This window comes from Chanodichthys erythropterus, chromosome 21 (genome assembly GCF_024489055.1).
Source record: "Chanodichthys erythropterus isolate Z2021 chromosome 21, ASM2448905v1, whole genome shotgun sequence".
NCBI lineage: Eukaryota > Metazoa > Chordata > Actinopteri > Cypriniformes > Xenocyprididae > Chanodichthys > Chanodichthys erythropterus.
The window spans coordinates 17,416,937-17,434,766 of NC_090241.1; the positions used below are offsets into that span (position 1 = coordinate 17,416,937).

The window sequence follows — 17,830 nt, forward strand, 5'->3', positions numbered from 1 at the left end:
TCACATGAATGACGACTACATCACATAATTTTTTTTTTTAAAAAAGTGATGTAACACTTTGATGTATATAAATGCCTTCTCGTAAATGGTTTCATTGTCTGATCAAGAGCCATATGGCTCGAAACATCACTTTTGGTGAGAACATGCAATTTCTTTCTATTTATGGAGCCGTGGTGTGCCAACTTTTTCCTTTTTGTGATTGGTGTGAACACCCCTTAAAACGCAAATTCATCTGTCACTTCACAAGCCAAGCCCATTCAAGTTTAATTTACATGAAAAATCAGATTGTCTCATAAACAATTTGCAAATATAGCCCCATTTGTTCATGAGAACAAAATCATGACTTCTTGGAAAACTGTCTCAAAATGAAAATGGAAGGTGTAGCCATTGGCAAAGCAACTGTGGTTCTTTTATTTATGTAATAAATTACTTGTGGTTTAGAGCATGCAAACAATACGCTCTGATGAACTTCATTTTTGCAAGCGTTTGGTGGCAGATGCCTTCTTTCTTGGAGCAACGGCATCTGAGATTTCTAGAAGGCAACAACAGATAATCATCTGAGCTAATTATTCAGTCACATGACCACAAACCTCAATATTTTTAATATTTTTATTTAGTGCTGGGCCTAAAGACCACTTGATGTCCAATGCCAAATCTGGCTCCTGAAGCAAAACCGGTTCCAGTGTTTCTATTAAAAACCTCCAATTTTCCATTATTACCAGTGTGTATGGTACACTTGCTCTCCTCAGACAACATTACTGTGATCATTGGAGCGTGTGTGAGACTGCAGACGTGAGAGGCCGGCTGGAGTGGAGGCTGGGGTGATGTGTGGGTAGTGATGGAGAAGTGAATGCTTGCAAGAACATACTCGCACATTAGAAAAGCCTCTGGCATGGGGCTCCAGGACGGCTGAGCGAGATGAGAATGGAAATGAATGATCTCAGACTAGCGCTATTCTTAGGTCAGCACCGCTGCTATTAATATTCAGCTATTCTCATTTAGCGATATTAAGGATAATTAATTTCAGCCCTAAAAGAGACTCAGCAGTCAGAATTTCCTTATGGGAGCAACTGATAAGTGGACTGCAACTGTGAAAAGGTTTTAAAGATAATAATGAAATTGTGTGCAGTGGGAAAACATACGCCACGCAAGAATGAGAAAATCTTTAGGTTGCAGGTGAAACCCCTGGTGTTGTGGAGCAGTGGTTTGGTGTGCTATGATTCAACATCCATGCAGGCTGGATCATTTGTCACTTGATTAATCTAAAAGCAAGTCTTCTAGGGAAAGATTAATAGAGAAACACAGGGGGAGGGACAATTAAATACCGGCTTGCAAAGACACAACGGGAGTGAATACATTCAGTCCAACTCATTAGGAACACAATACTTGAATAATTTCATGAATAAAAATACAAAATATAGCCTGATTTTATATAGCCTGATTTTATATATATGAATTATATATATATATATAATCATTGTGTGTCATTTTACATTTAATTATTACATTTCTATACACAAAAATTAATACTACAGTTAGACCTTATACTTTATTTGTAACTATGTTGTATTTATCTATGCTTGTTATCGGTGTACAGTATTTGTTCTTTTTACAGTTTTCTCACTTGCCTTTAATAATGTATTAGTTAGGCTAGCAGTTTCTGCTGTGGTATCAGAGTAGTTAGTGGGCTAATAAATGCAAAGTTACCCCCCAATTTTTTTTTTTTTGTGCCGATCCGTGACTTAACCGCGATATGATCCGAACTGTGAGTTTTGTGATCCGTTGAACCACTACTACATAATGCCAATTAAACCTACAATGCACAAACAAAATAACCTACACAAATGCATAAAGGGGATCAAAATGACCTGTACTGGAATTATTGGTTTTCTTCCCAAAAAAATATAAAAAGGGGTCACCCAAGTTTCTTGTATTCATAGAAAGACTGAGCAGGGGGAATGGGCTCAAATATTATTAAAAACTGAAAACTGGCAAAAATGGTATGTTCCCTTATAATGGCCCAGACAATTTTTTGTTTTTCCTGAGAGCTGCTTTCTTTGTGATAAGGCTAAGGAGAAGTCTCTGTGGAACAATAGACTAGAGTTCACAGTAAAATGAGAGGCAGCTGTCAATCATCCATTCCCTTTTTCCCTCACTAGCCTCAGTAAACACAACTTTGCCAAGGAGACCCGCAGGTTGAGCAGGGAATCCACTACAGAACAAGAGGCATTCCAATTTTCGGATAAAGGGGAGGAGCACGGAGGGAAGCGAGTTGGAAAATCTATTCAGCTGTTCCCACACTGGGCTCTATGGGTTGTCTGCTTTCAGATTTGGTCTCCAAGTGGCTACAACCCACTTCTTTCAAAAGGGATTTCTATTCAAAAAGGGTGGGGGTGTTGAGCCACATCTTGGGACACAGCAAAATACGAAAATTACAAAAGGTAGTTATTCTACAAGTACCACCCATGCCAAAATGTATATTTATTCTATGCAATCTTGCTCTTAAAAGGCCTCAAAAGACACTAAAGACCTTTTAATGTGTACCTATGACCAATGCTTTTACTAAATGTGAAAGCTTAAAGGGTTAGTTCAGGGTCATATAAGCCTAAAACAAATTTTTGAGATGTTAACATATGTACTGGTTGCAAACCAACGAAAACAACAATAGCACTCATTTATTATTAAGGGAAAAGTGGTTATTTTCTTTTTTTCTGGGCTATTTCGTTCTTCTGATTTATAAAGCAGAGTTAAACCTATGTCACGAAAAGTGAGGTATATGCATTAATTCGGAGTGGTGATTGGCTGCAGAGTAAGCAGCTTTGTCATCAGTTTCTCCGTATTATTCATAAAAGAATGCGATTTTTAATCCGCTGTTACACATAAGATCGCATTATAGAGGAGAACTCAAAAGTCACACAAGACCGGTTCAGCGCCTCTGCCTGTTCAGACACACAATCATAAATGCATCACTACAGAAGCAAAAAAGTGTTTGCATTTTCCCCGGGATGCGATCAGAGCTGGAGTACCAATGGACTACCAATGGAAAATATGACTGTAACAATATTTAATACGCAACAACAACAACACATGGAGCGCACATGAGAGCAGTTTATGCACGGAATATCATAATGAGTTTAAAACTCGCAATGCGGATCACAGTTCAAATCTGGACCAGAGCAATCATGTTTCAGGTTTTTATGGACATATTTCACATACTCCAAATGTTAACCAGCACCATGTATGTGCACATAATATTTTCAGTATGAAAATATTATAAGACATTATGAATGTTCTTCCTCATTTTTTCATAGACCATAAGCTCTGTAAAGTTATAATGCTGATTTGTTGATATTTTTAAGAATAATTTAACCAAATGTATTTTATTTGTTCTTGACAGTTGTTAGTAGTCTCAAATAAGATTATGAGATTGCTGTCATAAGGTTATATTTTTAAATTACATCAAGGTGCCCCCAAATCTGTTGTTTGTTTTTCTCCGTTCACATTTAAATATTCATGTGTCTGTATAATGAGTATTGTAAGTCTTTTTTATTGCTTTTTGTCTCCACTCTTCCCACCACCTACACTCACACTTTTCTAGTTTAACACGCCAATATTGAGTCTTTTTTAAATCATAGGTGTGACCGTGCAGTGTTAAAACAGGGGGTTTCATGACACTTTAAATGACTTACCTTCATCAAACCCACTGAAAGTCCACACAACCAAAACTGTGATGCTTCAAAAATTAAAGTTCATTGTAAACAGTTTACTTTTATGTCAAAATTATCAATACATACATACAGTACAGAACATCAAATATTGTAAATAGAATCTCAAATGTGCTTGCTTGACAAGCATTAACCAATGAGGTTTGTTCTCGCACGTCAAGAAGATGTGGTTGAGCTTCCCTTTACCATATTTGGTGTGCTCCATGTATGCGCATCTATCAATGTTCATATGTGAATAAAAGCCTAAATTAAATTTATTTTCTGTACTTTTTGAAGCGTCCAAATTTAGTTGTGGACAGAAATCTCTTTTTTGTTAAAATAACTTTGAATTTCGAAAATTATCTAATGTTTTATGGCCTTGGAATGACATGACAGTGAGTTCTCAACAATCTTGTTTAATTGCATCAAAAGGATAACAAATGATGTGCCAATATTATTTTGATAAGCCAATAATTTTTTTTTTTTTTTCAAATCATCATATTAGATTGATTTCTGAAGGATCATGTGACACTGAAGAGTGAAGTAATGATGCTGAAAATTCAGCTTTGATCACAGGAATAAATTACACTTTACTGTATATTGACATAGAAAACAGCTGTTTTAAATTGGAATAATATTTCACAATATTACCGTTTTTGTTTGTATTTTTAATCAAATAAATGCAGGCTTGGTGAGCAGAAGATATGTCTTTTAAAACATTAAAAAATCTTACTGACCCCAAACTTTTGAACGGTAGTGTACATTGTTCATGTAACGTTTTGATGCCTAATAATTTTACGATCGATTGATCGATCGATAGATACAGAACAGTACCATAACTTTTTTGGCCGATATTTGTCTAAAGCCCAAAAATAAAGAAAAAATAAACCCATTTTAAGTAGACTTTACCTCAGAACAGCTTGTTTAACAGAAAAATGTTCAGAGGGAGCTTTCTTCAACGGAAAGTAGGTCATAACGGAAGACAGAATCAATAAAGTAAAATCTGTTGTTCTGTCCATGTCTCTAAAATACAAACTGTTATTCAATCACACACATTTTTCAGTTTCGAGTTTTAGAGGCAGAGGAACATTAATAAAATTCCTTGCAATTTTGCAGATATCACAGTCACATCAGCAAATATATTGTCCAGTTTCTACATAATACCCTCTGAGAATGACTGGACTGTATAAGACAGGACAAAATTCCAGCTGTAGGTTCCGCTCAGTTCTCAATGCTGGTTCACCCCAAGAACTATATCTATATATTTATTATAACTGCAAGCTGCAGTTTTCTGTTGCTTTAAATGCTCAAGCTCTTCAGAGTTAGGGAGATTCTGATTGTCAGTGGACTGCTATTATTTTAGAATTTAGAACAAGTTTTAAAACCTTACACCATGTAATTGCAAAGTAAATGGCAACATTAGTACGGAAGGATGAACAATTCTAATAGGATATATATTTCCATTTTGGTCATGTCAAATCCTCTTTTTAAAGCTGCACTATGCTTTTTCTTTTGGGTGAAGTGGGTCATTTATAATTACAGCGATTGTAAAGACAAACTGTATCCTTACTGAGGAATAAATTGAGAAACTAATGTGACAAACAGATACACTCTCTCACCGGCAGGATCTCAGTTTCATTATAAGTGATATCAGGTTCAGCTAGGCATTTACAGAAACGTAATTGCTTGTGAGCAGGTGAACAAAGTGCAGGTAACTTCTCAACCAATTTAGCAGTTCCCATGCCAATGGAGTGCTAGAAGTTTCCAGGATAATCTCTAGGAAATGGAGTTGACCCCAGTATGTATTATATTTCCTGGGAGATGCCTGTAAGCAATATGTGAAAAGCTGCATATAACAGATTTCCTGTGCTTTAGAACACTCACAAACCTTACATCAAGATTGTTGTAGAGATCCTGCCACCGTGGGTAATTGGAAATTGTGAAAGGAAAAAGGGAATTTTCAAGTACCTAAAGGCTCTTACACACAAAACATGATGTGGGGAAAAAAATGGGGAAAAAAGAGAAAATTTTGGAAATATGGGACTATGGGAAAAGCAAATTCATACCCAAATAATAGCAATAGCAATAGCAACATGCAATGCACCAATTCATGCCCAAATAATAGCAATAGCAACATGCAATGCACCTTTCATCTGCTCTGCTATTATGGAAAACAGAATCAGTAAAACAGAATGCAGGAGAATTTACAATTAAAAAAGCTGTTGTAACATAATGTAACAAATAAAGATAAAGACAAATTCATTAAATCCATAAAGAGTATTAGTATTATTTAACATTTAAATATTGCCGGCCTGCATAAAGATCAGGGTTTGTATTTGCCTGTAAAATTCATTGTATTTTTTTTTTTTTTTATAAATAGTGAATTAAACTTTTTTTTCTATTGTTTTAAAGAGAATGAGACAATGTCAGATTTTTACAGATAACAGCAACGTAACAGCAAAAAAAAAAAAATAGATTTGGAAAAGGTGTAAAGGTGCATAAAGGGATTGTTCACCAAAAAAATTACCCTTACCCTCATGTTGTTCCAAACCTGTATGAGTTTCATTTTTGGGTGAACTATCCCTTTAAGAAGTCAAAGTTGTTCCATTTCCCATAAAATCGCAAGGAATCAAACCTCCTGAAATAGGGCTGCTCAATATATAGTTTTAGCATCGTTATTGTGATGTGCGCATCCATGACAGTCACATCGCAGGATATGCAATGTCAAGTATAGGGATCATAGTTGGGGTCCGTACGGACCAGGCACCACGGCTCGAAATGCATTTGATTCTTGGATTAACTGCCAAGAATAACCATCATAGAGCAAAAGCATGTGTTTTAGGTCCTGTCAGTTTAAACAATGAGGGGATTTTAAACCATTTGAGTGCAAGAAGACTCAAAAGAGAAATCAATTCGGAAGACAGTATGCAAACACCGAATTCCTTTCTCTTCGGAGTGCTTGAATTTGGACACGCAAAATTATGTCAAAATGCCCATCTCAGCGAGTATCCTTATAAACACGGTCACTTGTGGCTTACATAAACGTAAACAATTGAGAAAGAAAATGGATGCGTATCATTATATTAGATCCATGCATTCGGTCTTAAAGTGACAGCAGCCTGTCGGCGCCGATGGCCTCATGGGCAGCGCGCCGACATGTAGCGCTAATGCGCTTCGGGCGACCCGAGTTTGGGCGACCCAATTTTCTCTCTCTCTCTCGTCTAGTAACTGTCCTATCATAATAAAGGCAAAAACGGCAAAAATAAATCTTTTAAAAAAAGTGCCTAATATTCCTGCTGCTGTCTGTGTAATTAATCAAACAACAACATACAAAGAGAAAGTCATGTTTGTAGCTTTAACAAATATTAATTATATTACATTTATACAGTGAAGACTATGTTGTTTTACATTTGATTATTCAATTTCTGTACCTGAATACTGTTAGACTTACCTAAAAAACAAAGCGCTGATTTTTTTTTCATTTGTATCTTTGTTCTATTGTAATTAGCTATGCTTGTACAGAATCACTCCCCTACAAAATCACCCCAATCATTCTAGAATGATTAGTTCTTTCCAAATAGAACTATTCAAGTCATCTGGTGAAATTGTTTTCACACTCTAAAAACTAATTCAGGGGACCTATATATATATATATATATATATATATATATATATATATATATATATATATATATATATATATATATATATATATATATATATATATTTTGTTGTGAAATAAAAAATCATGTTCTGAAATGCTGTTAGACTTTTTACTTGTAATTGTTATTATATTGAGCTTGGATGACACACAAATTATGCATATTGTAGTATATATTCGATATACTATCATGACTTGTCATAGTTTAACATTTTCAGTTAATCAAAAATGTATTTAAATTTAAGTTCTGTTAATGTAAAATACATTCTGATGACTTCTAAACGCGTTTCATTGTTTTGAGTTGTATGAACACTTCTTTTAACTGGGCTGGGATTTATATTTCGCATCAATTGCCCATGGCACTTGAAAGGGAGAGTAAATGCTAAAATTAAGTGTTATATGTTTTTTGCACAAGATTAATGGTAAGGGAGATTTAGCAGTAATTAGAGTTTTTTTATGCTAACTTAGAAGAGTTAATGTGTTAATGTGGGTTTTTGGAGGTGTACCATCATGGTGACAAGCGGTGCTTGGTAAGATCATGTTACTTAGAAATGCTAGCCTGGGTGCCAGCCTGAACCCCGCCCACAACATTTTTTGGACGGGAAGTTCGGTCTGGACTCGATCCATTGTGGAGTAATTATTCTCGGCTCCCAGAAGGCCGAGCCAATCAAATTGCCAGGGTGGGCTTTAATCGATGATGGATAGGCTATCTGCGGTTACGTAACCACCCACGTCATCAAAGAGTGCTTGGGTTGAATTGGTTTTCACCAACGATGACTGCAGCTGGAGAAGTAAGATGTTTAGATTCCGCTATCACGTCTATAATAAAAGTAATCGACAGCACATTCATTTTAAAAGACGAACAAAGAACCGCAATCAAGGCATTTGTCGATGGGAAAGATGTGTTTGCCGTCCTTCCAACGGGATTCGGCAAAACAAAAGTTTAAGTACAAGTTCAACATACGTCACTTACTGCGTTGCTCTGATTGGTTGTAGGTCTATCCAATTGAGTGCAGAGGTTTTTTTTTTTACTGGTTCGGTTAAGACACGCCCCATAATTCAAGTGCAATGGAGCAGTATCAGACTCACATTCTGCCTAGAATATGAGTATGACGAAGTCAGGCTATAGAAATGCGTTTTATTGTGTTCAAAAAGCGTCTTCACCTTACTTAAAACATTATGTTGGATCAACTTAAATAGTTGCATTCATGTTACTTAGAAATTAGTTTTTATTGTGGCAAAAAATAAATAAAAAATAAAAAAAAACGTCTTCACCTTACTTAAAACATTATGTTGGATCAACTCAAAATATTGCTTTGAATTAATGTAATTCTCGCAATTGGCTTAAGTTAAAAATTCTAGTGGAAAACGTTTTTTTTTTTTTTTTGTTGAACCAATGTTTTATGTTTTAGAGTGCATATAGCAGAAAAACAAAATATTGCAATGTCAGTTGTTTCCAATATCGTGCAGCCCTATCTTGAATCACAAGATAAAGGCATTGTTTTGCCCACAAGAGTCTGTACACATGACAGAAAAGCAAGCCAGACAAAAAAAATGTATATATATTATATTGCACTGTCATCAGTTAGACCTGTTCTGCATCTAGCCAGCAGGGCCCATATTCAATTCTCAAAACATGACATGAATACTAGTAAAACAGCTGAGAGGTGCTGCCTTGATGACAAACAGAATAAATCACTCCATTTAAAAGTCATCAGAGCAAGGTCTCCAATTTAGAGAGCTCTGCTTTCAGCCACTCACCCCTGGGCACATGGACAGCAAGTTTGTCCTCCAGTCCAGAGAGATTTCAGTGACTGACATGAGAATGAATCACCTGTTAACAAGGACATCCAATCTTTATGTCTGTTAACAGTTAACCACCATCAATGCAGAAAGAGAGACTTTTCAAAATGATTAATGATAAAATGCTTGTTGTGATAAGTGAAGGACTTTCAGTTAGCAGTATGACTGTATAGTTAAAGTGGTTTGATAAAAGTGATGAAAGAAAATATTCTTAAAAAGGTCAAGTGAGTTTATTCTGTGCCACAAAACATAAATGAAAAAATAATAACCGATTCTAAAATTATTCCAATGTGCTGATTTGGTGCTCAAGAAAAATATGCTGTTTAATATATTTTAATGGAAACTGTGAACCATTTTTTTTTACAGAAAATTCAAAAGAACTGCATTTTTGTCTTTATTGTCTTTTTAATGCAAAAACACGTCTGCCATTTCACGCCTCCAAATGCATATTCTAACAATAACTGAGTGATTATGCTGCATATCATTGGCATCAAATTGATTTCAGAAATTCAGTCTTTCAACGCTTTCATCTCTTTGCCAACAGGACAACATTAGGAGAATTTTACGAGATGCAACGTGGGCTCTTTAAAGTGGAGCTATTCCTGTCACACTGCATGTAGGCTTCTGCTTATTTCTCTTTGTGAGCTGCACAGCTGGTAGTAGAATGAGAATAAACTGATGTTGTATAATCTATGGTGTAAGAAAAGCCCCAATAAGAGGCCTGTTGGCAGCGGCTGAACACCAGATTTATAGCTTGACAGTGATGCTTGTAACTTAGTGGAGTGGGAGGCAAAGCTAAAGGTTTTCCATCTTCTAATGAACCATGTCATGTGAGACAACCTAATAAGCATAGTGCAGAGACTATAAATTCAAAGCCTGCACAGGGCAAATCAGATTTCACTCCACTGTCAGTCCTGGCATCCTAAGCCTCAACAAACGTCCATCACAGGGTTAGAACTGCAACATTGCTTTCAATTAAATTAACTCTCCACTTCATGGACTCATGATTAATATTTCCTCATCCATAATACAAAAACTGGGCTCAGTGCTAAATATGACAGCATCATTATACTGGTAACAGAGAGTGGCATGTTTATTCATTTATTTTAAAGGTGCCACTAAATGTAAATGCTGCCAGTTATGCTATTTCCTTTGGTGGGACTCCATTAGGCCTTTGTATTTGTATATTATGTATTTTAAGTGCAAATGATTAAATGATTATTCCATAAAAAAAGCAAACATGCAGATGTTCGCAGACCTCTAGGATTATTATTATTTTTTTTTTAAATAAACAAGTGTATCTTTTGTCTATTTCTGGAAAAACATTCAACGTAAACCATGTGCTGCTTTTCCCACTTCAGGAGCCCTAATTAAGTTTCCCACTCAATTAAATGTTCAATGAATTTTCACAGACCTGTAACTAGAATTCTACTCATTCTCTAGCCATCTTTTCAGTGTCAGACTAAATAAATGGACTTGTTTCAGCAGTTCTGCTGCACTGATGTGTGGATGCACCCGTGTTGCTTTGTCATGGGTCAACAGAGGATGTGTGTATGATTAAACACCCCAGCTTCATGCCTTCAATAGGAACATCAGCAGTAAGTATGTGGCTCACAGATGCATTATCATCACACTATTTAAAGGGGCTCTCTGTAGGAATGACACCCAGTGTTCAAAATAGGTACTGCAGTGAAAATTCAAAATATCGTTTGGCCCGCCCCCTCATTCAAAGACGCGGGTTGCCAGCTTTTACAGCATATGTTTGCCAGCAACAATAGGGAGTGCAATTGACAATGAAATCTGAGGAGTCTTGCACACTGTAAGCTGATGATTATCTGTTTTGATATGCTGTTGTTAATAGAGATATTTAGATGGATTCAGAGGCTTTTTAGTAGAGATGATTTATTTGGGTGTTTACATTTGATATTGAATGAGTTTGAGTATATGCTCTGTGGCTAACTGGCTAACTCTACACTGTTGGAGAGATTTATAAAGAATGAAGTTGTGTTTATGAATTATACAGACTGCAAGTGTTTAATAATGAAAATAACGACGACTCTTGTCTCCGTGAATACAGTAAGAAACGATGGTAACTTTAACCACATTTAACAGTACATTAGCAACATGCTAACTAAACATTTAGAAAGAGTTTACAAATATCACTAAAAAAATATCATGTTATCATGGATCATGTCAGTTATTATTAATCCATCTGCCATTTTTCACTGTTTTCCTTGCTTGCTTACCTAGTCTGATGATTCAGCTGTGCACATCCAGACGTTCTGCCCTTGCCTCAATCATGGGCTGGCATATGCAAATACTGGAGCGTACACCCCGACTGTTACGTAACAGTCGGTGTTATGTTGAAATTCGCCTGTTTTCCGGAGGACTTTCAAACAAATGAGATTTATATAAGAAGGAAACGATGGAGTTTGAAACTCACTGTATGTCTTTTCCATGTACTGAACTCTTGTTATTTAACTATGTCAATATAAATTCAATTTTTAATTCTAGGGCACCTTTAAGCGCAGGAATGCGCTTATTTTGGTACTTGTAACTCTATTTGATTTCTGTCTCTGTTTGAGACTGAGCATTCACTCCACTAATATAGATCAGTAGTGCGTGCTAAGGCTTGTTACGATAGTCTGTGTTACCGGTAATACACAGTGTTTAACCCACCTACCGGTCATAGCACTTGACCACCGGCACCGTCCCCATCGTGTTGAAGTTTTAGCCTATACCAATAAAGCACTTAATTCAGTTAGTGACTACGTGCTTTCGTAATTTAGCATAAGCGGAACGAGCGCCGCAGTAAAGCAGCAGCCGGTGTCCGATTTCATTTATCATTTGAGGAGAGTGAGGCGAGCTAACTGGCAAAGGATGGCGGAAGATCTGGTTTCAAAGCGAAATGCAAAAGCACCTATTTGGAAATACTTTGAATTTGTTTTTTGCTGAAAAAGGCAGGCACTTTATTTAACGAATAGTGAATTTTTTAATATAATTTCTTGTTTGATACTTGCATGATGTGTGCAGTGGTTCGTTTTGTTAATAAATGCACTTTAAAAGGTGTTTCATAAGTGCTTTTGTTTAGTTTTTGCATGGTGTGTTAAGTTATTATTCATTTTGCAATAAAGATGTGTGTAATACAAGCGAGTGTCTTATTGTTTTGTGTATTTTTATTAAGAATAAAATAAATTAACCCATGATTAATTCAAACAAATGCTACTGAATTGCCGCTAATTAAAGTGAAAGTAAATTGAGACGTGTGCACGTCTGCACGACCACATTTTCGGCCACCCGAAATCCCCGACACGCAACCCCGGTGACACCGGGATTACCGTTTTTTTTACACGTTGATTAACCGGTGGAAAAAATCTGTCACCGCAACATCCCTAGTGCGTGCGCTTTCGGTGTGAGCGCGAGACCTGCGGGAATGATTAACATTTATGCGCACACTACTTAACTGGAGCGAATAAGACGAGGGAGAGAGAGGAGGCGCCCGCGCGGATGTGTGTCACTTCACCATGACAGAGAAGAGAGCGAGAACGCACAGCTGACGTTATTGCCTGATTCTCTGACCCAGTTTGTTTGCTGGTTTCCATGACTGCAATACGCGTTTTTTTTCCGCCAACTGGCAACCTGTGATGTTGAAATACTATTGGATAAACTGCAGCATGAGGTTTCGCACAGACCAAAACAAAAACAGACATTCCGACACGGAACACACATTTTCAAAGTAGAATATCTGGCTGTAGAATTGTTTTTCTGAGAAACAAGTAGGTGAACTTAGCATGTTTCCTAAATATCTGCAAACATATTAAAGTAAAAATTTTACATAGAGCCCCTTTAAGATACAAACAGAAAGCTCTGGATATTAAAATGCTCAGACAAAAATAATGTTTTCAAGGTATGCTCAACACATAATACACCACTATAAACATTTAGGCTATAAGCATGCTTTCTAACAAACCACAAGGATGGCAAATGTGGGTCATCCCAGGGGCCAACCAAAGACGCATTTGCTTTGCAAACATAATGCATATGGTTGAGGGAACTCTGACTGCATGATCATACTGCAAAACATGTTGACTCCATATTGAGCGGTTCAAAAAAATTCAGCATCAGAATAAAATTAAAGCTCAACCAGGAGGCAATCTTTAGGAAGCTATAACATTCATAAACACAAGACAAGAAAGGGTGAGATAAAGCCTGCTGGAGCATCAATCAGGATCCACAGATTTCACTTTAGTTGAAGTCTGTCTTCACATTGAGCACTATAATGAGTATAAATGTGTAAGCCACGAATAAACAAAGGCAGACTGGTGAGAAAAATTGGATCAGAAAAAGAGATTCAATTAGAATTGTCAAAAGTACCGACTTCGGGACCAAGTCAGTATTAAAATTTTACACCAGCATATCCCCCTAGTATTTTGAATGCTGTTGAGTGGATACTTAAGCACCTCTGATTGGCCATTGTGTTCACATGCTCAACAGATACGCCTGTGATTGGCTACAATGATCAACTCTTCAAAACAATTTGTAAATTGGCATCTTTGTCGCTCTTTACCGAGCACTTACACAGATACACACGGGAACATCTGAAAGCAGTCATCTATCAGCGGATTTCCAATCATAGGCATATCTGTTGAGTACGTGAACATAATGGCCAATCGGAGGTGTTTAAGATCCACTCAACAGTGCTAAAATGCTAGGGGGAAATGCTAGTAAGATCACATTTTAAAAATTTCAGTACCGACTTGGTACCCAAGTCAGTACTCTTGACAACCCTAGATGAAATGTACTACAATATTTGCGGAGTTAATGAATTTCTTCATTCATTAGTGTATCTGTGCCATAGAACATTGCTATGGTTTGTTATGTAGGGGTGGTTCACCCAAAAATAAAAATTCTGTTGTAATTTAAAAGGTGCCCAGAAGTCTTCTAGAGTCATGACAACTATTATGTGAGGAACAGAACAAAATTTCAATTGTTATTCACAGACAATCTTGTCATCCGTTCTTGCTCCTCTTCAGCATTCAAGAGAAGGAGCGATATTCGATTCCTGAACAAAACATTTAGTTCATGGCTTATATAACCCTTACAAAACAAATACTATATAAAAAAATAAAAAATAAAAAACATGAAAGAAAAATACTTCCAGGTAAAGATTATAAATAAAATATCAGTCTGTCCCTTTACATAAATCTATAATGCAGCTTCAAAAGACATGAAGAATAGCGCAAGAGAAGTCTGAGCTACTTTATTGGTGATTTTGTATCCATTTGAGGTTTGTCATCTTCACTTACTTTTATTTATTGGCATTGAATGAAAACAACATTCTTCAAAATCTCTCCTTGTTTGTTTCACAGAAGAAACAAATAAGAAGTCATTAAGTCATATAGAATACATGAGAATTTACATTTTTCAGTGAACTACTTCTTGAGAAAGTTGATCGTGCAATGCAAATTGGGTTGTCTTAATGCACTCTGTAATCATGGCTTGCATGTCTTGCAGTGGTGTGTTTGTTGTAAAAGAGACAGCAGCAGCAGGCTGTCTCAAACCCTAACGAGCTGCTTACACGAACCGCATTTTTGGACATCATGTGCGCGTTCCAAGCGATTCTATCCAGAATCGAACGAACATAGATCATGTCCATATCATGCTGGCCAGGTAGGCAGCTCACTAAGGTTTGAGACAAAACCGCAGTCTTACCCAGCTTTGCCCGAGACTCTTCCAGCTTCTGAATCTGGTTCTCAATGAAAAGCATCGCCACTCCAAACGCCATAACAGCCAGCAGCTGGAACTTGGGTGGCATCATGATCCTCAGGAGCCCCATCAAAATATCGGATGATTATCTACATGTCATGCCGTAAAATGTGAATGAGAAGCGTGGATCAATCCGTTACTGGAGCAGTAATATCGACTCCGGACAGATGATCTCGATTATGCGCAGAGAACACAGTAAAGTTATGGATGTGGTAACCGAATACATCAGTGCAAACAAGGGCATTTCAGACGCTCATCTGTTATCAGAATGTGTTATTCTGTTAAAACCCTGGACTCTTGACTCTCGGTCTTAGTTGTTGCACATCAGCGCTGCTCCAATCGTCCACTGCTCTCCTGCGTCACTCAACACAGGGATTTTAGTCCTCCGCGGACTGAAATGAAGCGAGTGGAACGGAATGGCGCTTTTAGCGCCATCTATCGAGGTGGAGACTGACAGAAATGACGCTGGGACGCTCTTAACTTACGAATATGAATACGAATACTTTCTGGTCCTCTGTGAGATCATGCTCCTCGGCTCTCCACATCAACTGCGTAATGCTGTTTCTATAGTTTTTCAGCTGATGGTGTAACCTTGGAGTTCCAAAGTAAACTATAAAATCTTCGATGCTATAAGCCTTTTGTAGGCTACAGAACACATTTAAGACCTCCTTTTTTCATCTTAGAAACATTGCACATATTTGGCCTATGTTGTCCTTTTCTGTTGCTGAAAGATTGATTAACTCATTTGTTTTCTCACAAACTATTGTAGATTATTGTAATGCTGTCCTTGTTAGAGTGTCCAAATCTTCTCGTAACAAATTGCAATATCTGCAAAATACGGCAGCTAGAATTCTAATGGGGCTGGGGATGGTGACCATATAACCCCTGGCTCTGAAGCATCTGTCCAGGTCTCTTAGCCAAAGTGGTCTCTTAGCAGTTCCCAAAACATGGCTTCATTCCAGGGATGACAGGGCCTTCTCATCTTATGCTCCAAAACTGTGGAATTCTCTCCCAGCTTACATTAGGAAAGCAAATTAATTTGATATTTTTAAAACTTGTCTTAAAACATTTTATTTCAGGATTGCTTTTACTTGCTTTTGTGTTGTTTTTTGTTAGGCATATCTGTCATTTGTTATATTTACAGTACATCGTCTTATATTGCTGTGTTTGTCTTTATATAAAACTTTTATGTAAAGTGCCTTGAGAAAATAACTTTATAAAATGTATGTATTATTATTATTATTATTATTATTATTATTATTACCCAAAGTCCCTTTCAGGTTAAGAACGAACGTAGTACGCCTGTAATTATGATCCAAATACCGGCCCAAAGTGTCAGTCTCAATAAATGTCTCATTGAAAGTTTATTTTATTGTTTTAAAAAGTTACATATTTAGTCACTTGGCCTTTTGAGTTATACGACTAAGCCAAATGTGTTACGTTTTGTGCATCTTTCCATTATCTTAGCAATATGTCAAGCTTTCTGTTTGATTTACAATTTTTGCCTGCATGGATTTATGCTGCATTCACGCCATGTTGTAATTACCCACTGATCTAAATGAATTTATTTATACATACATATACAAATTATTTATATAGATCAGTTTAACTAATGTAGCCTTGAGATGACAACACTTGACATTATATTCGGAGCTGTTCACATCCTCGGAGTGGATCAATCAATCAATCAATCAATTAATCAATCAATCAATCAATCAAACAACCAACCAGAAACACCTTTAGCACCTGCATGCATACTCTAACAAGCAAGCATTCAGAACATAGCAAAGCAACACAGAAAATGTAATAAAAAAATAATCTACTTCAATATTTTTAATGCTGACAATCCATTTTTATCTTAATTTTATCTCTATGTTTTTTCTACATTTTACAAAGACACTCTAAAACTGCCTGCACTGTATTAGCCTGATGATGAATGAACTGAAATCAAAGTGAGATTGTATTCAGATTTCTATTTCACTCACATTTTGAGAGAGAACAGAAAACCATCAGTTGGAAAAATGAAAAATGCAATATGCACCTGTTAAATAAAACCAAGAATCATAACCAATTGAAACTGAGATTATAAAACTGCATAATATGGTGAGAAGGCCAATTCTGGTGACCTCCAAGTATTTTAAGCATCTGACTCATATTTCCAAATGTAATTGCAGTGTCCACCATGGGAATTATGTGTAGATGTATATAAGACTAAGTGCATTTTGTCTTTGCTGTGCCAATTGCAACATTGCTAACACACAGCACAACCTGTAGAGGCATGGGGGAATCCAACTGTGCATGAAATTGCAACCGATCAAATCATCTAGATTTGGCTTCTGCTTAAAATAACTCCTCTTACCATCTGTCACACAGCAGGTGCAGAACTGTATCATTATGTATGTAAGACTCTTCCTATAAAATATATAAAGCCAAATGTTTCCTCACAATTCGACTGCAGGATGATGCATGTTGGAGCAACCAATAGATTACTGCATCGTCTTAGCAATAGTGTGATGTGTTTAAGAAGAATTGAAGGATCCATACTGCTAATAGCTCATCGGTTCTATATAAAATGTATATATGATCAAAGATCTGATTCTCAAAAGCAACTTACAGATGAACAGAGTCTATCAAGTTCATTGGACCATGCCTTTCATAAAATGAAGGCACATTCAGTGAATCATTAAAGTGCTTGGCATCCTTTGTGTCTTAGATCAATGTAAGCAGATAACAAAGAGAGCCAGTATGTCTCAAACAGTCTGACCAAAAGACACAAAGGAGATGTTTGTCACAGCTTCTCTTTTGCCAGACTTTCCAGTGACGCAAGCAGTTGATGGATATAGATTTTTTTTTTTTTTCCCATGTTGCTTCTTTTAGGGGTGAATGATCAGTCTCT

General features: G+C 36.6%; 1 protein-coding gene across 1 annotated transcript in view; it reads right to left on the reverse strand.

The window, feature by feature from the left end:
* The window catches only part of hs2st1b (heparan sulfate 2-O-sulfotransferase 1b), an 88,165-nt gene extending 72,878 nt beyond the window's left edge, over nt 1-15,287 (reverse strand). Inside the window, exon 1 of the mRNA XM_067373382.1 lies at nt 14,881-15,287. Coding sequence (XP_067229483.1) covers nt 14,881-15,004 — 124 coding nt within the window. The 5' untranslated portion in view covers nt 15,005-15,287. The remainder of the gene's footprint in view (nt 1-14,880) is intronic.
* Nucleotides 15,288-17,830: the final 2,543 nt, after the last annotated feature.